This window comes from Papaver somniferum, chromosome 7, assembly GCF_003573695.1.
Source record: "Papaver somniferum cultivar HN1 chromosome 7, ASM357369v1, whole genome shotgun sequence".
In the NCBI taxonomy this organism is placed as follows: domain Eukaryota; kingdom Viridiplantae; phylum Streptophyta; class Magnoliopsida; order Ranunculales; family Papaveraceae; genus Papaver; species Papaver somniferum.
In genome coordinates, this window is record NC_039364.1 from 222900268 (window position 1) to 222924118 (window position 23851).

General features: G+C 37.3%; 1 protein-coding gene across 1 annotated transcript; it reads right to left on the reverse strand.

Annotated features, from left to right (window-relative positions):
- Window positions 1–722: 722 nt before the first annotated feature.
- Window positions 723–2768, reverse strand: LOC113296019 (pentatricopeptide repeat-containing protein At5g13270, chloroplastic-like). Its single transcript, XM_026544349.1, has one exon. It carries the CDS (start codon window positions 2766–2768, stop codon window positions 723–725), a length of 2046 nt encoding a protein of 681 aa, XP_026400134.1.
- Window positions 2769–23851: the final 21083 nt, after the last annotated feature.

Below are 23851 nucleotides of genomic sequence, written 5' to 3' on the forward strand. Positions count from 1 at the left end.
CTCCCAGTTATCTTCATAATCTGCCTGTGTCTCTTGTTTCCTGTTAAACCTTTCTTCTTCCTCTTCAGAATTCAGTGGGTTCTCCCAATCGTATGAATCATACGAATCCTCCTCCTCCTCCTCCAGAGAATTTTCGTCTGGTGAATCCATTTTTTTTCTCTTTTTGTTGGTGGGATAAAAACGTTTCGTCTGGGATAATGACTTCACTCTTGGGGAGTATTTGTAGGGATCCGAAAGGGTAAAAACGTTTCGAATTTCGCGTCCTTTTTTTATTTGTTCCCGCCAGAACTGCCGAAAAGTGCAACCCCGGAAAATCTGTGATATGGTTCTATCCTCTCCTCCACCTTCCCATTTTGTGCTGATTCTCCGAAATTTTGGCATAACTAATTGGAAGTTTTGTAACCTCCTTATTCAGTCTGAAATAACTCTTTCTCATATCCGGTTTTATTTTGCTCCGGTTCTTAACGGAATCTACAGGTGGACATTGGCTGATTCAAGGTCTGAATCTGAGTTGGACTGACTGAGAAATAATTTGAAGGTCACTGAATCGAGTTTTAAATTGTACTGTATCTAGTTCATCTGACGCATTTTTTCTTTTTTTAAGAAAGTATATTTATGTAGCTAAATGAGATAAGAGTAACGTCACAAACAATGCGCTGGAAGAAAGAATTAAAACAAGTTACATTAACTTACAATGCCGAGGAAACTTATTCTACCTGGTTTCACCAGTAATCGTTGCATGAACACTGTCCATCCTTGAAATGGTGAAATCTGCTAGAATCTCTGATAACAATTTCACGCTCAGTAATCTTGGAAACCTGTTTTGAGAAATCATGGCAGTCGGGGCAAGCACGGAGGTTTTTGAAGATCAATACAGGGGAATTTCTAGGAGAAGAAATTAAGCTGAATGCAATTGCGAGCCTCTCACTGTGATCAAGAAGCTGTTCCTTTCTCTGCTCAGATAAAGGGTATGACCCATCATAATTTAAATCTGCAAGAGTACTTCTGTTGTGGTGCAAGCAGGAACTGTTCAACTTCTCTAGCTTTGAGTAGATCTCTTCTGTTTGAGGATGGTGTCTATCCCCCACAGTGAATCGATGCACCTTTCCCTTTATTGTAAGCCAACTGCAACTGACATCCTTCTTCAGATTTTTTTCGTTCATTTTCTTTCTGATTTGGGCTGCCTCTTCCCATATCCCTTCCGAAGCATACAAATTAAACATGAGAACGTAACCTGCAGTATCTTCTGGATCCAGCTGAAGGAGATTTCTGGATGCAATTTTTCCAATCTCTACATTTCCATGTCTCCAACATCCCCCCAGTAAACTCTTCCAGCTCGCAACATTAGGTTCAAATGGCATAGTAGTTACCAATTCCAGAGCATCTTCCAAATTCCCGGCTCTAGAGTAAATGTCAATCATACAGTTATAATGGTCGATGGTGGCATCAATACCAAATTCACTTCTCATAGAGTCTAGATACTGTCTTGCTTCAAAAACTAACCCTGAATGGCTACATGCAGTGAGAACTCCTATAAACGTCACAGAATTAGGCCTTACCCCGGAACTTCTCATCTTACCAAAAAGAAACAAAGCTTCTGAAGCATGTCCATGATAAGAACATCCGCAAATAATAGCAGTCCAGGCCACAGTATCCGGTTCATCTACTGAATCAAAAACATTTCGCGCATCATCTAACCTCCCAGATCTTGAATACATGGTGATCAAAGCACTCTCGCCACATAATTCAGAGATTGAACACCTCTTTATTGCATCAGCGTGTACTTGCATACCTAAATTCAAATCTGCAAGTGCTGAACACACTTTAAAGATACTAGTATATATAAAAGGATTCAAAACATCAGCTTCGCACCTCAAGTTCTTGAAACTTTCAATGCACTCCTCAAACTTTCCATATTGCGAGTACCCAGAGATGATGGAACTCCAAGTTACATCATTTGGATGATAAATCCTCTTAAAAGCAAAACAAGCATCATCAAGTTTTCCGCATTTGACATAGAAATCCAACAATGGAGTCCCGACTGAAACATCTGAGTCTATGCCATATTTAACAATACAACCGTGAATTTGCCTGCCAGCATCATAATCATTCAGAAAAGAACATACTTTCAGAACAGTTGAATATGCATATTCATCCAACTGAATATTTTCCTCCATCATCCTAACGAACAAAGCCAAAGCTTCTTTATGTTGTTCAGCTTGTGTATAGCCCGCCATTAGACCTGTCCAAGTCACAACAGTTTTCTCACTCATCCCGTCAAAAACAGCTACAGAACTATCTAAGCACTCACACGTAGCATACATATTGGCAAGTGCTGTGTCGATATAAGCATCAGGAGTTAACCTGTTCTTAATCACCACAGAATGTACTTGTTTCCCAAGTTCCAGGCGCGAGATTTCCTGAATTAAACTAGCATAAACCAACTTATTCTCCACTGGATCCATCACTGATAACAACACAAATGCTTCTCTAAACAACCCATTTTGAGCATAACTAGATATAATTATATTCCAAGAAAAAGAATTCCTTTTTGGCATTTCATCAAACAGTTTGCGAGCATCTAAAAAACACCCACATTCACAGTACATCTTCAACACAGAGTTCCAAACAAATCCAGATGGGTTTTTCACAAACTTGACTAATCTTTTATGAATTTTCTTTCCTTTTGATAAAGATCTCATGTTTCCACATGTTTCAAAAAGACATTCATATGATTGGGTGTTTACTGTAATACCTTGTATATCCATTTGTTTTAAAAACTCAAAAGCTTCATTTAATTTTCCTTGTTTAGTTAGAGAAACTAAATGTAAATTCTCAACTTGGCCTTTTTGTTTTTGATTGTTCTGAGCTATTGAAGAAGAAGAAGAAGAATTGTTTAGAGAAATCCATGAAGGAATTTTACTAAAATTCAAAGTTTTTATGTTTGAAATTTTATTTTTGATTGGAATTTCTTGTGGTGATAGTGGGTTTAATAGTGGAGTAGGAAGTGAACCCATCTGATGCAATTGATATTTGGTAGCACTTGTGTAATTGTCTTCAGACTATCTTAACCAGCAATAAGGATTTTCGGTTACAAGTATACAATAATCAATTTGGTGATGCGGTTGCACAATACCTCATGCTTTCGATTAAACTTCCGGTATACCTCCTGCCTCCCAGTCATCAGAATCTTTCTTTTCTACTTTCTTCCCGTACCAGTTTATAATGCCTTCCTACATTTTTGGTGGACAACTAAGCCGAACCCAGTGATAGGGCTGGAATTGGCAATGCGAGAGAGACAGAGTGGTGAAAAATGATCTACCGGGTCTTTTGAAAAGAACCCTGATTTTGGGTATACCTAAATCTTTCTAGGCATACAAAACAATATCCCATCTTGGATGATCTTATAAGGGGTACTCTATGGGTAGTTCAATTACCTATATATCCTTAATACAAAAATCTAAAATCAGCTTTCTAAAAAATCAAAATCAGTTTTCCTTACCATCTCTTCTTCTTCCTCCTCCTCTAGCCGAACTCTTCCCCCTCCTGCGAAAAAAAAAAATCATCATCGTGATTAATTGTCGATTCGTAAAAATTTGATCGTCGATTAAACTCAACCACATAATGACTCGTACAAAGAAAAGCAGGGACTAGGCAAACCAAATCGTCGTCTTCTAATCCATCAATTGAAGAAGAAGAACCAATTGAAGATGAAGGTGTAGAAACTGAAAATCAACCACCAATTGAACCAGAAATTGAACCAACTGCATCTCCAACTCCGGAAATGAGGATAAGAAAGCAAGTTTTACAAACCCAATCTCCTATTTGCTGTTTTTCGTCGATTAAATGACGGTTACAGTGTTGGGTTCGGCTCAAAATTGAGTTACGTTTTTAGCCGAACTGTTCTTCACAAAAGCTTCCTGTAAGTGTATATGAATAGTTCGGCATGAAATTTCAAGCCGAACCTAGTCACAGATAGAGATGCATAGGGGTTCGGCGTATTCGATAATCATAATATGTGCCGAACCTAACACATTTACGAGGTTCGGCTATTACGATATTCTCAATATGTGCCGAACCAATAACAATATTTTAACCCAAAAAATAAAAAATTGATGTTCGGCTCATACGATTTTCGAAATATAAGCCGAACCAGTAAATTTTTTTTTTCCGAGCTATTCAGGATGTTGTTCGGCTTACTATGAAACTTTCATATAAGCCGAATTAGTGTCTAGCAAAAGGGTTGGAATTGAAAATTATAGGTTCGGCGCATGCAGTAAACAGATTCAGTGAGCCGAACCGTTCATCAATTGGTAGATTCGACTCATAGATGTGAGCCGAACCTCAACCTGTTTCGCCGAACCATGATCCAAAAAATCATCTAAACAACCTTTATAATTCTGAAAATTATCTTAATCACTAAACAAAATATTTAATCACTAATCAATATTACTGACACTAATACGTAAAGGGAAGATTTGCCATTAAAAAAAATTGGGTTAAGGGGTAATCTGATTTTGCTATTTCACAACCTTTTTTTGTCTTTATGCAGTATGCCTAGTAAGATTTAAGTATGCCCAAAATCAGGGTTCTTTGAAAAGCCTTTTTATGATGTCAAATTTATTCTTATGACCCTGGAAATGTGGGTCTTACTCTTTTGGCCCAGGGTTATTTAATAAAATTTTCAAATTATTCTGGTGGCCTTGGAATATTATAGGAAGTAAGTAGGATTAACAAAATAACCGGTGTGCATATCAGTGTGTACTGCCTGCACACTATAAAATATGAAGAAAATTTACAAAAATATTTACAAAAATCAGTGTGCATATTGCATGCACACTATAAAAAATGAAGAAAATTTAAAACATTACGTACAGAAATCAGTGTGTGTATTTCCTGCACATAAAATCAGTGTGTATATTGTCTGCACACAATAAAATATGAAGAAAATTTTAAAAAATTCTTAGAGAATAAAAAAATTTATGAAATGAAAATTTGATAGTTGTATTTAAGCTCGTTGTGTAGGTCTTTGAAAAAGCTTTCCAGATATATAAAATTTGTCGAATTCTTACGTATGATTTGTGAGACATGTTATGTTTAAGTTGGCATGACGATTATATCCTTAAAGGATATAGTTTATCATTTGATAACATCATCAAACATCTTTATCCAAATAGCTCTCCTTCTTTTTTAAGGGTCATTTCAATAAAATGGGTTAATTTTTTTAAAATTTAGTTTTAAGTCAAAGCCCATTTGAGTAAGATAGAGTGAGGTGAGGGTCAAACACTTAATTCCCACTTTTATGATTATGCTTCACTGGAGTACCACTAGTATCAATGCGATAGTTGACCAAGTAAACTTCAACCACGGTTAACTCCCAAACCCGAATGGTCAAAGATATGTTGAGTATAAAGAATCTCATGTTTATTCAATATATGGAAACTCTTTTGGTCAAAAATCAAACCAAACAAAGATTATATATATATTTTTTTTTTGATAGCTTGGTACAGTGGTCCCTAGACTATTCCTAAATCTCGTTCATTTAGAAATTTTAGCAATTACAAGGGTTCGAACACTGACCTCCGCAGTGCGAGGGAGCATTTGGTGATAAAACCTAATTATGGAGAAGTGAGGGACCGTCCATGGGAGCATAGAACCGGCCCTTGGTGGTGTGGGACCAGCTGACGGTCGATTGAGCAAATTCCAAGTTAGTTGGAAAGAGTTTGGACCCAATATGAGCAATTGAGCAAATTAGGTCAAAATTATAAAGATGTGTAGGACCGGCTTCTTGCAAGCCTTAGGGCCGGCCTTGGTCGGTCAAGGAAGCATGCTCGTGTCAGCATAATGTCTTTGTCTTAATCCTAAGAGTTTTGGTATTTTCTGGTGTGCGTTTGAGCAATATTTTCAGAAGAGTTTGATCTTTGACTGAAATTCTTGATTTTGCTCGAATGAGAAAGTAGAACTTTGCTCATGCGACCAATATTTTGAGATATTAAAATAATAATATTTTAATATTTGACGTGAGTATCCTAGTCGGTCGTGTGATCGTTTGATTTTTTGGCTTTTTCATGGTTTGAGCAAATATGGAAAACCAGGGTTTTGCTCAAACAGAGGAGTTGCATGAGATGAGGGAAATAATATTTGTGAAAACAAGATATTGCAAAGTGTGGGACCGGCCATGTCTAAGGCATGACCGGCCGGCTAGGTAACCCGGGTCCCGTGACACTTTCCCCTATTTTTTTATTGTTTTTCATCGTTTAAGGATAATATGGAGAAACCGTGAGTTTTGCTCAAACAAGGAAAGTTGCTCGAATGAAGGAGTCTTCATGAGATCATGAAAATAATAAAATAAAAATAATAAAGGAAGAGGCGTGGGGGACCGGCCATGGTGGCATGACCGGATGGCCGGTGGGCCCGGTCCCTAGGCGCCTCTTTTATTTATTTTTTTATTATTTTCTCTCTCCTGGTTTGTGTAGGATTCCTCGTTTGTCCATATTTTCGAATGCTCGTTCATGCATTTGGGTGCTGTTTCGTGCATCATCATCGTTGAGTACACTTGCACCATTTTATTGGGGCTTACTCGGTGATTGTCCAGATGCCCGATTGTTGAGTAATTATTACTAATTCATGAAATTCAGCGGAGAATGATTCATGAAACGGAGTAATAATTATGAATTGTGCATCTATTACTAATCCATGAATCCGAGAAATTCAGGGAACGGAGTAATGAGATAAAATGGCTATCTATTACTAATCCATGAATCCAGCCGGGGGATTCAGGGAACGGACTAATGAGATATAATAGATTATTTTCTAGGAATTCAGTGGATGAATGTCACGATAGAATTAATCTATTTGCAGAATCGATATATGAGATAGTTGAAGCATCATACTCGTTCTGAAGGGTGCATAGTCAGGGAACAACGTGCCACGTCGACGTCCTGAAGGCGTTAAGCCCTCTAAAAAACAATTATGTCTAGAGAGCCACCTGAATATATACACGGTATCTCTACATAGTCGGGGAACAACATGCAGCGTCGACGTCCTGAAGGCGTTAATCCCTCTAACAAACAATTATTTCTAGAGAACCTCCCTATCGTTATTCTGTGTAGAGGTGGGTCTCTCTATGTCCAGAGAACCTCCCAATCATTTGATTATACGTAGAGGTCATGATGAAAGGTGTGTAGCATCGAACGCTCAGTAGGGAGGCTTTTCGAGAAACATATTCATCATGTCTCTGAGAGGAATGCTCACTCAGTCAGAGATCGTGAAACGGTTCACGGATCATAAAGTATGAATCGTCACATGCATTCCTGAAGTCGGGTCAGAAACATGCAGTATCATGATTTTACGATTTTAGCCCTTGTCGAAAATACACCATCAACACATACGAATCATTAATTAGTGCCATCTCCAGTTCTCCTAGACGGCAGTGTAAAAACGCTTCTGACGGAGTTCTTGCAAATGACCTGTAACCTTTCTAAACTACATGCCATTTCCTAAAACACTTTTTAATGAATGTTTAGGTTGCTAATGGAAATTTTTCATGAATTTTATGGTTTTTACTTGAATCTCTATGCTTGAACCATTTTTTGCTAGTTTATGATTTTTCAGCGGGGGTACGACCCAAATGGAGTAAGACATGAGGGAGTCTTGGAGATTACCGTGGGTAACATTGCTCATGAAGTGTATCCCCTTGTGAGTTATATTTTGATGTGTTAGCACCAGCAATAGACTTGGAGGTGTTCCAGGATGGCTCCTTCTGGAGTTGGCGTTATTTTGGTAGTGTTAGAGCACTGCTCGGTCGAACTCGCAAGCGTTGCTATCTCAAGCTTGTTTGTCAATGTTAGTGATCAAAACTATAAGTTTTGATTTCTAGTCTACTTATAGTAATGTCTCGGACTAGGATAGATTGTATAGTTGAGCATTAGACTTCATGGCGTTCATCAATTGAAGACGAATAACTACTAAGGAGAGCTTGTGGAATTTCATCAACAAAAGGTATGTGGAGACTAAAACTCATCTATCACTTGGAAAGTCTATTTCTACTTTATCTCCTATATTGAGACAAAAGTTGTATTACTATATAGTATTCGATTATGCACATTTGAGATTTTGACATGAGTCTAACTCGCTTACATATTTTTCGAAATATGTGTTGGCAAGATTTAGTTTCAACCAAGTTCATCTTATATTCTTGACGAAAGTCAAAAGACGATCATGTGAAAATTGCCGAGTAACATCTTACATGGTTGTGTGATACAATCATTTGATGTAAACTTGGAATGTTTCGTTATGATTATTTCAATAACTTGAAAATTGCGTTGATGCTAATAGTGTGTGAAAAAAGTTACTGTCATCCTCTAAGAAAGTTACAATGATTGAAATAAAATTTAGAACTATTGGATTATGAACATAACATGCATTCTTGCATGTATGTGATCCATGACCGGAACTTTACTATGCATACCTGTATGCGTACTTGAAGTTGTGGAATTCCGGGTACCAAGTACACATACCGGTACGCATACTTACGTAAGGTATAGGTACGGGAATTTCTGCTGGGTTTTCGAAGTGTACTAAGGTATGCATACCCGTTCGCATACTGGCGAACCCAAACTCAGACCGACTACTTAGGTATGTGTACCCGTATGCATACTTGAGTGGTTAAAGTTCTAAAATAGGTTTGCTCATGAACTAATACATTTATATATTAAGGAATGCATTCTTTAAAAACTGTGGCTATAATGTTCATGAATTGATTCGAGTGAATCAAACCGACCTTGATTCAATTGTATTCTTGTATACTTCTATGAGAATATAGCAATTGAACAACTCTATAACTAGTTTCATTTGAACTAGTTGTGGTTAAGATGAGTAAGGTTGATATGAGAGTGTTCATATAGCTAACCTCGGTTAACTACTGTTGAGCCAACATGGTGTACACGTTTAGGTACGGTTACTCAAACCTAAATGAGGGTACATTTCATTTGTGTATAACAAGCTAAGTTCGATCTAACGGTTGAAAGATATTATCTTGAGTTTAATCAGGTTTTCATCTAACGGTGAATATTGAATGCTTTATTACCAAGGTAACTTAGATTGCAAACCCTTATATAAAAGACTATATAAGGGAGAACTCTAGAAACTGGGAAACCTAATCCCCACACCTCTTGTGTGATACTAGTTGCGACTAGAGTCGATTCTCCTTTAATCTTAGGTTTTTCACGAAACACTGCAGGTTAACGACTTGAAGACTTCATTAGGATTGTGAAGCCAGACCCAACTATTTTCTCTGTAGTTGCATGTTCTGATCTTACTTCTACTATCGTGATTGAGTATTATCATTTCTAAAATTTTCTTGAGATCTATCTCCGAAAGGTAAGATTAAAAGTAGTCACAAAAATCTTCGTTTCATCGTTTATGATTCCACAATATCTTGTTTCTTTACCATACGACTAAGATTATTGTGAGGTGATTGACAATACTAGGTTGTTCTTCGGGAATATAAGTTTAGTTTATCAATTGGTTCCTGTGCACCTTGATTTATCAAAAGACAGAACAAAACTCGTAGGTATTTCTGTGGGAGACAGATTTATCTATTCCAATAGACTTTTCTGTGTGAGACAGATTTGTTTATCAAGTCTTCGACTTTGGTTCGTAGCAACTCTTGGTTGTGGGTGAGATCATCTAAGGGAATCAAGTGTGTAGAATCCTGCTGGGGTTCAGATACGTAGGAGCGCAACTGTAGCTTGATCAGTGTGAGATTGATTAGGGCTCAACTACATTCCAGTCTGAAGTTCATTGGTAATAGGATAGTGCCTGTAGCGGCTTAATACAATGTGGTGTTCAAATCTGGACTAGGTCCCAGGGTTTTTCTGCATTTGCGGTTTTCCTCGTTAATAAAATTCTGGTGTTTGTGTTATTTCTTTTCCGCATTATATTTTGTTATATAATAGAAATATCACAGGTTGTATGTTGAATCAATCAATTGGTAAATCCAACCTTTGGTTGTTGATTGAAATTGATTGATCCTTGAACATCGGTCTTTGGTATCGTTCAAGTTATTTCTCTTATATTCAATCGGGCTCGCAAATTCCTATTTACTGATTGCAGATTGAATTGAGAGATAGAATTATAAAACTCTTTGATATACTTTTCTCTAGATTGAGTCTGACTGTCTAATTGATTCTCTTGAAATTATATTGGAGTTTTTATATTCAAATTGCCGAACGAAATATTGGGTGTGGTTGTTAGACCCCCGCTTTTTCAATTGGTATCAGAGCAGGCAAACACATTAAAGATCTCATAAGTCTGTGTTTGTAGCGATCTGAATATGGACATAAGTGTTATCTCTATAAACGTGCCATCAGTCTTCGATGGCTCAAATTACTTATGGTGGAAAATTGCTATGCGTGCCTTTCTTCAAGCGCATGATTTTCAATCATGGGTTTATGTGGTTAATGGATATTATCCTCCGGAAGTTACAGAAGGCGATGTAACATTTCCAAAGGATATTGGTAAATATGATGCTGCCGAGATTCTTGATGCGAAGCAAAATTCTGACGGATTAAATGTTATCATTAATGCCATTAACCCATAGCTCCAGCATCATGTGACTACTTGCACTATGCCTAAAGATGCTTGGGATATCTTAGAAACCGTATTTGAAGGGAGTACCTGTGAAAAGGAAGCTAGGCTTCAAAACCTAAATTTTGATTGAGGAAACCTTCTTATGGAAGATGAAGTTTCATTTGATGAGTTTGATCACAAAGTGTCTGAAATTGTTAATGCATCTTTTGCATTGGGTAAGACTATTCCTGAAAAGGACATTGTGATGAAAATTCTCAAATCGTTGCCACCCAGATACGATTCTAAGAAGCATGCCATCATTGAGGGAAATAACCTTGCAACTCTTTCCAGAAATACTCTGGTTGGGAAGTTAAAGATCTTTGATCATGAGCATACATCCAAATCCAGAAAGGATGTTGCTTTGAAAGCACAAAAGAACACTAAATTACATGACAAAAGTAAAAGTATTTGCATCTCTGAAGATGATATTTCTGAGGCTGATTCATCAGACGGAGATCTTGATAAGTCAGTCTCCTTCATCACAAGATAGTTTAGGGATCTTCTTTTGAAGAGAAGTAAACGGTTCACCAGAGATAAAACGAGGTCACCAGTTAAACCTCATAAGCGTGTTCCTGCTAAAAACAGGGATATTGATGAAACTGATAACGAGGATATGCCACGATGCTTTAAGTGTAAAGGTTTTGGTCATTTTGCTAATGAATGTCCAAATCGTAAAAAATACATTGGGAACAAAGGTCTAGCTGCAACTCTTGATGAAGTGTCTGACAACTATGATTCTAATGAAGTCAAGTATTGCACTTCTTTGTGAAAATATTGATTTTGATAAATTGTTGCAATACATACATCAATCTTGATATTCTTTCAGAAGAATTCTCAACCGGTCTGGAAGAAAAAATGGATCTATTTGTTTCTGCTGGAAACTCTCTTTCGGATTTTTCAGGTTCCACTATGTGTCTAGATGCTTACACATCTCGGGCATCTGAATTGTTAGAGCATAGCTCGGTCAACCTCGCATGCGTTGCTATATCAAGCATGTTTGTCAATGTTAGTGATCAAAACTATAAAATCTTGATTTCTAGCCTATTAGCTAAGTCTCGGACTAGGATAGGAAAATTGTAGTTGAGCTCAAGGGCTTCATGGTGATTCAACGACAACGACGAAGATCTACACCAAGGAACCGTGGAACTTCATCAACAAAAAGGTATGTGAAGACTTGAACTTATCTATCACTCGAAAGTCTATCTATTATTCTCCTACTTCTTATGAGACAAAAGTCGTATGCTATATAGACTAGATCATATACACTTGATATTTCGAGCTGAGTATTCATTGCTTATCTTTTACTCGAAATTTTGTGTTGGTAAAGCGTTTCTCTTTGATCAGGTTTATCTTCACTTAGTGACGAAAGTCATGAAAGTTTCAATCACTTTGGAAATTGCTCTGACGAGAAATGTCTGTTGTTCTTCACGACTGAATATCGCCCTCTGAGAATGTTTCAATGATTCAAACGAGAGTTTAGATTACATAACCATGTATTCCTTGAACCGAAGTTTTCGAACTTTGTTGATCAAGAGAAATCGGTAGGATTGTGGAATTGGCTTGCCAAGTCCGCGAACTGACGGAAGTTCTCGACCGAGAATTTCTGCTGGGATTTCCAAAACTCGTTTGTGTGTTAAGTTCGCGAATTGGCGGAAGTTCTCGACCCGAGAATTTCTGCTGAGTTTGGAAAACTCAACCGATTAACTTAAGTCTGTGAACTTGTTTGTGAGATTAAGAGGTTATGATCTAAAGATGTGCTCTGAACATGAAACATTAATTATTAAGGAATGCTTTATGCAAACCGTGGCTATAATGTTCATGAGACGATTCTAATCGAATCGAATCATCTTTGTTTCAATTATGTCTTGTGTAGTTACATAAGATTTCATAGCAATTGAACAACTCTTAACTAGTTCATTGGAGTCAATTGAACTAGTTATGGTGAAGAAGAACATGATTAATATGAGATGCTCATATGGTTGAACTTTTGGGTTATCATGTTGAACCAACATACGTGTACTCGTTTGGGCATGGTTTTTCTCAAACCCAGTAAACGTGTACCCAAGTGTGTGTGACAATCTATGTATTTCGATCTAACGGTTGAGAGATATTGGCTTGAATCTAACTCAGGTTTTCATCTAACGGTGAATAGAGTTTGATTTGTACCTAAGGCAAAACCATGATTTGAAGGTAGGGGTGTAAATTTTGCCCGTCAGCCCAAGGCCCTGTACCGTCCGCCCTGTCCCACGGCAGCCCATAGGTGCCCGCTGCCCTATACAGGCTTGCCCGACCTGGCCCTTTTAAATATGAGGGCGGGCGCAGGCCATAGGTAAAATTTCCTTGCCCGGCCCAATACCCGCCCTATTAGCCCTTCATTATCACCCGTCTTGTTAGCCCTTCAATATTACCCATTACCTAGCCTAAATGGTTGTTTTCATTTTCTCATCCTAGAATATACTCGGTACAGACACTTGATACCGTCAATCCCCATTATTCTAATCTGCATTTTTCAACTTTTATTTCATAGAATTTAGATATGCTAAGCATATAGAGAAAATCTTAGACAAAATATAAGGTATTTTCCTATCTACTGTGTTTCTCTTTATGTTTGTTAAATTTTTTTGAATCACTAAAGGAGTTTTTTTTTCCTTCAAAGTTTTGTTATTTGAATGAATAATTTGATTGGAACGTCTTGAACATGACTAAACCTCATTGAATTGCTCATGACCTGTGTATTATTACTTTCTTTTTATTTTTAAAAATATATGTATTTGTAATATTCAAGGCCCGTTCAGCCCTATCCGCCCGAGTCCAAATAACATAACAGGCTTGGACATGCCACGGGTAATTTATGTAGATAGATAGCCCTACCCTCCCGACCCTTTTAATTTGTTGGGTAAGATATGCACTTACCCGCCCTATCCCGTCCCATTTAATAATTAGGCTGGCTGCCCGATCCGACCCAATTTACACCCCTAATCTAGCATCGAGCAAACCTAATCCCCACACGTCTGTGTGCTACTAGTGCTCTCGCTAGAGTCGATCTACATTAACTCTTGAGTTTCTTCTCTAAACTCGAGTTAACGACTTAAAGACTTCATTTGGCTTGTGAAGCCAGACCGATACTACTTTATCGTAGTTGTGTGATCTGATCTTGCATCTTCTATCGTACGAGTACAATCGATTGATTGGCTTGAGATCGTGAGAGTTCTCCGATAGGCAAAATAAAGAAGTCACAAACATCTTTGTCTCACTGTTTGTGATTCCTCGATAATCCGCTTGTGTAGTCAGGAAGGATTGTAGAGAGGTGATTGATTAATCTAGGTTGTTCTTCGGGAATATAAGTCCGGATTATCAATTGGTTCCTGTTACCTTGATTTTAAGACGGAACAAAACCTAGGGTTTATCTATGGGAGACAAATTTATCCTTTTGATAGATTTTTCTGTGTGAGACAGATTCGTTTATTACCAAGTCTTTGATTTTGGGTTGCAGCAACTCTTTGTTGTGGGTGAGATCAGCAAAGGGAATCAAGTACGCAGTTTCCTGCTGGGATCAGAGGCGTAGGAGTACAACTGTACCTTGTATCAGTGAGGGATTGGTAGGGGTTCAACTATAGATCAGTCCGAAGTTAGCTTGGAGTAGGATAGTGTCTGTAGCGGCTTAGTACAGTGTGTATTCAATCTGGACTAGGTCCCGGGGTTTTTCTGCATTTGTTGTTTCCTCGTTAACAAAACTTCTGGTGTCTGTGTTATTTCTTTTCCGCATTATATTTTATATATAGAAATAATACAGGTTGTATGTTCGTGATCATCAACTTCTCTAATCCAACTTTTGGTTGTTGATTGTAGTTGATTGATCCTTGGACATTGGTCTTTGGTACCGTCCAAGTTATCTCTCTTTGGTAAAGACTCGCTATTGATTTTAGCTTGAGTAGAAATCAAATCGAGAGATTGAGATAACAACTCTTTGAGATACTTTTTATCTAGATTGAGTCTGACTGTCTAGTTGATTCTCTAGCAAAGTATTTCGGAGTTAGTCCATACAGATTGCTAAGAGAAATATTGGGTGGTGTTATTAGACCCCCGCTTTTTCAATTGGTATCAGAGCAGGCAAACACGTTAAGACCTCATCAGTCTGTGTTTGTAGCGATCTGACTCTGTGGACATAATCTCATACGCATACCAATATGCCTCCTAAATCTATCAACTTTGTCAAAAGTCTCGGAAATACCTCAAAGGGTCACTCCTTAGCTGATTCTTCCGAATCCCGAGGTAAGAAGAATGTCCCATCATGTGTGAATCATTCTTCTTCCAGTGAGACATTGGATATAATGGCTAAAGCTGAAATGGATCTCACCAGAATTTCAAAAAATTCTACAGAGTTTGTTGATCTCAAGAATCATGTATAACTCATTGATGAATTTGAAAAGTCTATTGATCGTGAACAAGTGCTCTATGACATTATAGGGTCTTTCTTTAAGGAAATTGAGAAACTTCTTCAAGAAAACAATATACAGCGTGAAAAGATATGTGATCTTGAAAAGATAGTTAAAGAAGGCTCAATTAGAGAAAGTTGTTTGATCAAGACGCATTCATCTGATTTAGACAAACTTCGTGTTGAGAAGGAGAAACTTGATTCTTCGCTTGTCTTAGCCCGTAGACAGTGCAAATCCTTGGAAAAGGAAAAATCTGTGTTAAAGAAACATTCTTCTGCGCAAATTAATTCTCATAAGTTACTGTACAGAATGAAATTTTCTCCAAAAGAAGATTGTGTCAAGAAAAGTTTTCACAACTTACAATCTTCTCCGGTGGATATGAAGTTTAAAAAAGTACCTGTTGTTACTTCTCCTCCACGAATATGTACCTTCTGTGGAAAAGGAAATCACTATGTTATTCATTGCTTTGCTAGGAAGAAACGTGTTTCTGAACTTCACAAGTTGCTTCTTTCTACTGTCAATGGAGTAAATAGTCGAACGACTACTACAGTGAAGATTCCCTTCACAGAAAACCAGGCATCTTATAATGATCTCTCTCTTAGAAATCAACATAGGACATTTGTAAATTCTTGTGCTTATAAGATTGAATCTGATAAATCTAAGTCCAGTGTGTGGAGACGAATTTCGGAAAATACCCTAGAACTTATCTCTAGAGGTCCTAGACTTTATTATCAGAAAGGTTTCTCTCCTGTGATTCCCAGAAGGACTGCTAGTCACACCCTCTTTTCTGGAAGCTGCGGTGAAAGGACTAGAAGTGCTGAGAAAAGATATCCTAGAGGAAATTACAGCTATTCTTTCAAAACCGATGGTGAGACTATGTATCCCTCTGCTACCTAATAGTAGAATGGTCTATCCTTGTGTCTAACTTGAGAGATACAAGGATGTGATTTTGAGAGATGCTCAAGTTTTGTGCTATATTGTCTCTAGTTTGTATATCCTTTGTTGTAATGATCTTCTCATTGTCACTTTGTTCTTTTGATGGTGGAAGTTTTGGATGTTGTACAATATACCTCTTTAGGGCCTTTTTGGTTTGTCAGCCCACGAACGCCCGTATTGCTTCAAGGATATTTAGGGTTTCTAGCCAGGGTATTCACGAACATATATAAATCTTATCTTATATGTGGTTCATTTTTCTTCAGAAAGGAGCCTTATGGAAACTTTTCCCAAAGAAGAAGTTAACCCTATGGTTGAGGATGATCTCAAAGGATGTGATTCTGGTCAAGAGTTTATACGGAAGAAGATGCTTGAAAGAAAAGAGTATAACACTAGGATTGGTGAATCTGTCAAGGGTCTGATTCGTGTTCAGAATGAAGTTAAAGACAAACTGGCTAACCTTCATTTGTAGATAAACCAGCTTATTGATGGACAGGCGAAAAGCCTTGGTACTCAAAATATCTTGATCAGAAATCAGAAGAAAGTTATCCTTGATTCTGCAAAGGCTCGTCATTATGCTCGCACTATTGATCGAAAAGTCAACGTTCTAACCTTTGAACATGGTGTCTCTATGGTCAACAGAGTCAAGGATATCAGTGACTCCTACTTTGATGGACCATTTCAGAGGTATGAAATCATCAAGGAAAACTAAGTTTAGATGCCTAGGATGTCTTCTTTTTGGATTAGTTGGAAGAATAACTAGTGCTTTGAATAGGGATGATTGTGACTACACATAGCTATTTTTGTTTTCATCTTCTTATGTTATTTTTTAGGTTTATTGGTTTTAAATTCTAAAAATATTTGGAGGATGATGATTATTGCAGTATTTTCTTGGTTTGTTATATTGCAATATTTTTATGCGATATGTATTGTATGCATCCGTGAACTTGAAGGTCCCATATTACGGTCAAAAGTAAAGTCGTTCATGAATTGATATTCGTATTGATGAAAGGACGAATGGACTTTTGACATATACAAAAGTTATGCCTATGCAATCATGTATTTGATGGAAAATAGGATTAAATCTTTTGTATGACAAGGATAAAGTCTATTATGTTGTTATGCATATAATGATGCAAAGATAGAATAGATCCTTGTATGTTATCCACGGTATTGATCTTCATTGATCCATTTTATTATGTTTTACCGTGAAGGCTCCATTATGTGTCTTATGTTGAGCACTTTACAACTAAGTCGATTAACCTTGGCTTTGTTGGTTATTCCGTAAGATGCTATATGTTGAGCGTTATGAACTAAATTAATCATCCTTGGTTATTTAGTTTTGTACTCCATAAGTCTTCCTTCTTATGTTGAGTACATGTGCGGTTAAGATGGTCATGTTTCATGATAATCTTAGTCGGGGTTCCATAATCTCTTATGTTGAGCCCAAAATAATTAAATTGATTACCTCGGTGATTAGTTTGGTTATTTGTATTCCGATTAGATTAATTATAGGTTCTCTTTTAATTAATCTAATTGAGTTTTCATATATTCCACAAGTTCTTGTGTTGAGTATATGAACGGCTACACTATCATGTTCTTTTGGTTAATGTAGTCACGTATTCCGTAAGGTTTTCCTTATGTTGAGTACTTGAACGGTTAAGTTAGTCACTTCCATATGATTAATTTAATCGTAGCCTGTTGCTCCGTGAGTTTACTTATGTTGAGCACTTTCAATTAAATTGATCACTTTTGTGGTTTTGTTTTAATTGCGTATTCCAATTAGAATATTCATGGGTTTACTTGTGAGTATTTTGGTTGAGTTTTGGATATAAAAAAATCATTCACATGGTTTTTGGTGTCCAAATAAAAATCCTTCTTTTCTTTCGAAATTAAGGTCGCTCTTGTTGTTCCTTTGGGAATGACATCAAATGGGGGAGAGTTCTTTTGAACTTGTGCTTAATGGTAATATCTTGCGGGGAGTGCGGCTGTGGAATTTTATAGGGGTTATCTTGCGTCTTAAAACTCCTTGATGAATGATGTTAGCTTCGGCTATAAGATTGCACCTAAATTAAGATGATATGTTGTCTTTCTTTTGGTCATGAAATGTCTCTTGTGGAAATTTCATTATGAACCCGTTCTTGTACCTTTGCCAATTTTATTGACAAAAAGGGGGAGAAATATTGTAGGTCACACTACAAATACATATGGTTTTCGGATCATTGTGTAAGGGGGAGTGGTTTCCATGATCGAGATGGAGTATTGACTAAGGGGGAGTGATACATATCACCATAGTATTATTGTTAAAGTCGTGATGCAATTGGACTTTGATGTTCATAATAATACTATGACACTGTATAATAATGATCGAGAATCTCGATTTCTCTCATTGTTATAGCTATGGATCTTCAACAACAATGATACTAAACTTACAACCTTTGGAATCATTGGAGTACTTGGAAGGACGAAGATTTCAAGGAACGTTGAAGATTGGACTATGGAATATGAGCCACTAAAGTTTATCTTTTTTGTATTCCATATGTATTAATAGTTTTGTCACTAAAATTGACAAAGGGGGAGATTGTTAGAGAATATCTCGGTTAACCTCGCATGCGTTGCTATATCAAGCATGTTTGTCAATGTTAGTGATCAAAACTATAAAGTCTTGATTTCTAGCCTATTAGCTAAGTCTCGGACTAGGATAGGAAAAGTGTAGTTGAGCTCAAGGACTTCATGGTGATTCAACGACAACGACGAAGATCTACACAAAGGATCCGTGGAACTTCATCAACAAAAAGGTGTGTGAAAGACTTGAACTTATCTATCACTCGAAAGTCTATCTATTCTTCTCCTACTTCTTATGAGACAAAAGTCGTATGCTATATAGACTAGATCATATACACTTGATATTTCGAGCTGAGTATTCATTGCTTATCTTTTACTCGAAATCTTGTGTTGGTAAAGCGTTTCGCTTTGATCAGGTTTATCTTCACCTAGTGACGAAAGTTATGAAAGTTTCAATCACTTTGGTTGCTCTGACGAGAAAGGTATGTTGTTCTTCACGACTGAATATCACCCTCTCAGAATGTTTCAATGATTGAAATGAGAGTTTATATTACATAACCATGTATTCCTTGAACCGAAGTTTTCGAATTTTGTTGATCAAGAAAAATCGGTAGGATTGTGGAATTGGCTTTCCAAGTCCGCGAACTCAGTCCTCAGACTCAGTCCGCGAACTGACGGAAGTTCTCGACCGAGAATTTCTGCTGGGATTTCCAAAAATCGTTTGTGTGCTAAGTCTGCGAACTCAGTCCGCGAACTGGCGGAAGTTCTCGACCCGAGAATTTCTGCAGAGTTTGGAAAACTCAACCGATTAACTTAAGTCTGCGAACTTGTTCGTGAGCTTAATAGGTTATGATCTAAAGATGTGCTCTGAACATGAAACATTAATTATTAAGGAATGCTTTATGCAAACCGTGGCTATAATGTTCATGAGCTGAATCTAATCGAATCGAATCATCTTTGTTTAAATTGTGTCTTGTGTAGTTACATAAGATCTCATAGCAATTGAACAACTCTTAACTAGTTCATTTGAGTCAATTGAACTAGTTATGGTGAATAAGAACATGATTAATATGAGATGCTCATATGGTTGACCTATTGGGTTATCATGTTGTACCAACATACGTGTACTCGTTTGGGCATGGTTTTTCTCAAACCCAGTAAACGTGTAACCAAGTGTGTGTCACAAGCTATGTCTTTCGATCTAACGGTTGAGAGATATTGGCTTGAATCTAAATCATGTTTTCATCTAACGGTGAATAGATTTTGCTTTGTACCTAAGGCAAAACCCTGATTTGAAGGCTATATAAAGGAGACATCTAGCATCGAGAAAACCTAATCCCCACACGTCTGTGTGCTACTAGTGCTCTCGCTAGAGCCGATCTCAATTAACTCTTGAGTTTCTTCTCTAAACTCAAGTTAACGACTTAAAGACTTCATTGGGATTGTGAAGCCAGACTGATACTACTTTTATCGTAGTTGTGTGATCTGGTCTTGCATCTTCTATCATACGAGTACAATCGATTGATTGGCTTGAGATCGTGAGAGTTCTCCGATAGGCAAGATAAAAAAAGTCACAAACATCTTCGTCTCACTGTTTGTGATTCCTCGACAATCCGCTTGTGTAGTCAGGAAGGATTGTAGAGAGGTGATTGATTAATCTAGGTTGTTCTTCGAGAATATAAGTCCAGATTATCAATTGGTTCATGTTACCTTAATTTTATATCTAAAGACGAAACAAAACCTAGGGTTTATCTGTGGGAGACAGATTTATCCTTTTGATAGACTTTTCTGTGTGAGACAGATTCGTTTATTATCAAGTCTTTGATTTTGGGTTGCAGCAACTCTTTGTTGTGGGTGAGATCATCAAAGGTAATCAAGTACGCAATGTGTTGTTGGGATCAGATGCGTAGGAGTACAACTGTACCTTGTATCAATGGGAGATTGGTAGGGGTTCAACTATAGATCAGTCCGAAGTTAGCTTGGAGTAGGCTAGTGTCTGTAGCGGCTTAATGATAGACACATTTTTGTGTCTAAATTGTACTCAATGTCTCTATTGTTAGTGCTCGATTTTTGTACTAATTTTGATGCTTTGTGTGTTTGTAGGTGTTTTTGGAGAAATACACTTGTGTGGAAAAAGTTTCTCAAAAAGTGCTATTTGGACTCCCGAAGAAAAGTACTCAAGGCACCCTCAATTTGGATAAGGGGAACCCCAGTTGGGCACCTTCTATTCGCACCCCCAGTTTGGTTAGGGGGACACCATCTTCAACATTTCAAAAATTCGTTTTGGCGGGAAAATTTTATTCTCAACTGTGTAACTTTCGATCGATTCTTGAAGGAGTTCTGGGTAGACTAAAGGGCTGAAACTTAATGGGTAGACGTGATATGTCATAACAAAGCTGGTATGAGTGTTTGTTTCGATCAAATTTGGCTGAAAAATCCTTGAGAAGAAAACAAGGAAGTACGTACACGGAAGAAGATATCCACGGGATTACAGCGAGTTAGACGTGTGATGCTCGTGTTTGGAAGAACCTAACCACTATTTGGAGTGTCAAGAAGTTAAATATGGCAATATGGAAGCTTCAGAACACGTGAAAATCAATATCAGTGACAAAAATGAAAAGAAAATATCCGAAGAATATTTTTTCTTCAAGCCGAGTTATAGACAATTTGATGAAGTTATGACGAGATATTTTGGTGTTGAAAGGCTATATAAGTGGCTGAGGATTAGTACGAAGGGAGGACAGATAGTTTGGGAGAGAGAGAACACTACAGAGACGAAAAATCAGAGTTTCAGAAACCTTCATTGTTGCTGTTGTACCAAGAACACGAAGAACATAAGACCCACTCTGAGCAGTCTTATTTTGCTACAGTTTTTGCGACACAGCGGCAACAGTCTTATTTTGCTACAGTGACAGCCGAGGGTCGTAGTTCTCTGGTTTGTAACAAATATAATTGTTACAAACCCGTTTTTGAATTATTTCTCCCTTTTCATCATTTGTAAACCCATCTTTGAGCATAAATGAAATTAACTTTTGAGCGTGTTTCCAACATGATGAGAGGCTAATTTCTCCCACAACCAAGGCAGTGAGGAAGCTATTTACGCATGAATAATTGGTAATCATTTATTTCCTCTAATTTATAATTTATAATTCACTCAATCACTGCTTTTGCAGAGTTTTTAATTGTTTGCAAAAAATTTCTTCATTAGTTGTGATTCAATTAGATAGGTTATGCTTTGTTTAGATAATCTATGCTTAGGGATACAATTAATTTTTGAGAATTTTCCAGATTATTTGTGAATTAAGAAATAAGAGTCTTAAAAGATAATTAGAGTTTTGGATTGTTTACCATAATTTATTCATGTGTAATAGTGAAATCAGTGTCTTGGTTGTTTTCTAATATCTTGAAGTCAATTTTGTAATAAGTTTTCTTTGTTTTTAAATTTTTATTAAGTCAAAAATTCATTGCCTTCACAAGTCTTAAAACAACCCTTTTATCGCTATCTACAACAACTTTGAAAACACATCAAGTTTTTGGCGCCGCCGACGCGGACTTGTCTTTAGGCTAGAGTTTTTAATTTTTTTTTAGGTTTTTATTTGTTTTTATTTTATTTTATTTTATTTGTTCTTCTTTACGTTTTTGGGTTTTTGTCTTTTCCTTACAGATTTTGGAATTGGGAGCGAAAGAAAATTTTTCCAAAGCTTTGTTGAATACTTAAAGACTTGGAGTAAAAGACAAAGCGAAAGGAGCGAAAGAAGAATTTTTTTTTTGTTTTTATTAAAAAAAGAGAGAAAAAAAAGAGAGACATTTTATTTTTTTATTTTATTATTTTTTGTTAGACTTTCCTTTTCTTTTGGACTTTGGACTTGGACATTTGGACATTCCTTTATTTTTAAACCCCATGGAAGGGTAGTATTAAATATTAAACTGTTTGCAGAGAAGGACGGTGATTACGATATCACCTCGGCCCCTCGGGTTCGTACACGACATTGGAGTTGTGTCCCGAGTCGACTTCAGTGGTTCTTCGCCCGTCTGGAACGGGAGGTAAGTTTTTCGAAACACTCGCGAATCCCCTGTCAGCGAGTTACTGTATTCCTTCGTTTGCATATATGCCGAGGACTTGAAAACGGTTGCTTTAATTTCCTAGTAAAGGGCAAGGACTGTCCATACAAGATAAGGGTTCGGATTTCATCACCGTTCTCTTCTTGCCCGCCTTAGGAAAACAAAACCAAACGCGAACCTAAACCTAAAATTTGGAATAGAACGAGACCTATAGGGTAACGAGCTTAATAGGAAAGTCGTTCGAAAAATATTGGTTACTCTTTTGAGCATACTTCGAAGTTCATGATGGTTTCTGTGAGTTGAATGCGTGACTGCGCCGCCTTGGAATGCGGTGAGGCCTTGGGTATCAAAGCTCTACGCAGCTTCCCTCGCCTCTATTCAACTTACTTTGACTCGGATTGATTCCATAGGGGTTTTCTCAAATTGTAACGAATTCCCATTCGAAGGATTAGAAGCTGGTCTAGAAACAATCTAAGTGGAGCCATCATGCTTTTTGTTTGCTAGAAATCAGTAGGTTTGCTGTGGTGGAGTCAGCCTTGTTTGTGTTTGCATATAACTTCCCTTCCTTTTAGGACTTTTCTTTTTCTTTTGTTTTTCTAGTGTATGCCCGAGGTTATCAGAGAGCGGGCTTGGAAAAGAAACACTCTAGGTCGTTTGATTAGTGATAAACCTAGTAGTTCTTCTTGTGAAGACGGGGAGCTCGAAGACTCTTCTTTTGAGAGTCCCATTTTTGGAAACTTCAGTTTTGAAAATCTGTCTCTTCGTGAGGAAGGTACCCCTAGTACTTCAGCCGTGCCAGCGATGGCAACTTTGAAAGTTTAATTGTTACCAACTAGGACCAACCGAGCTTCGTGCATTAAATTGCCAGCCAGTACGGATAATTTCGAGATAAAACTTAGTATTCTTCAGATGATCCCTATGTCCTTAGGAAAAGATGATGAGAACCCTTATTTTCATATTAGGGACTTTGAGGAAATCTGTGGGACAGTTAGAATAAAAGACCTCATTGATGAAGTTTTGAAACTTAAGATGTTTCCCTTTTCCTTGAGAGATAAAGCCAAGACCTGGATGAACAACCTACCACCTGAGTCCATTGAAACATGGCAGGAACTTGTTGCTGCTTTCTATTTGAAATTCTACCCTAAGCATAAAACTGCAGCTGTTAGGCAGAAAATTAGTGCTAATGTGCAACAAGAGGGAGAGTCTCTTTATAGGTTTTTAGA

Bases quoted from the DNA above. Each gene is read 5' to 3' on its own strand.
- LOC113296019 (XM_026544349.1), bottom strand. From the start codon at position 2,768: ATGGATATACAAGGTATTACAGTAAACACCCAATCATATGAATGTCTT.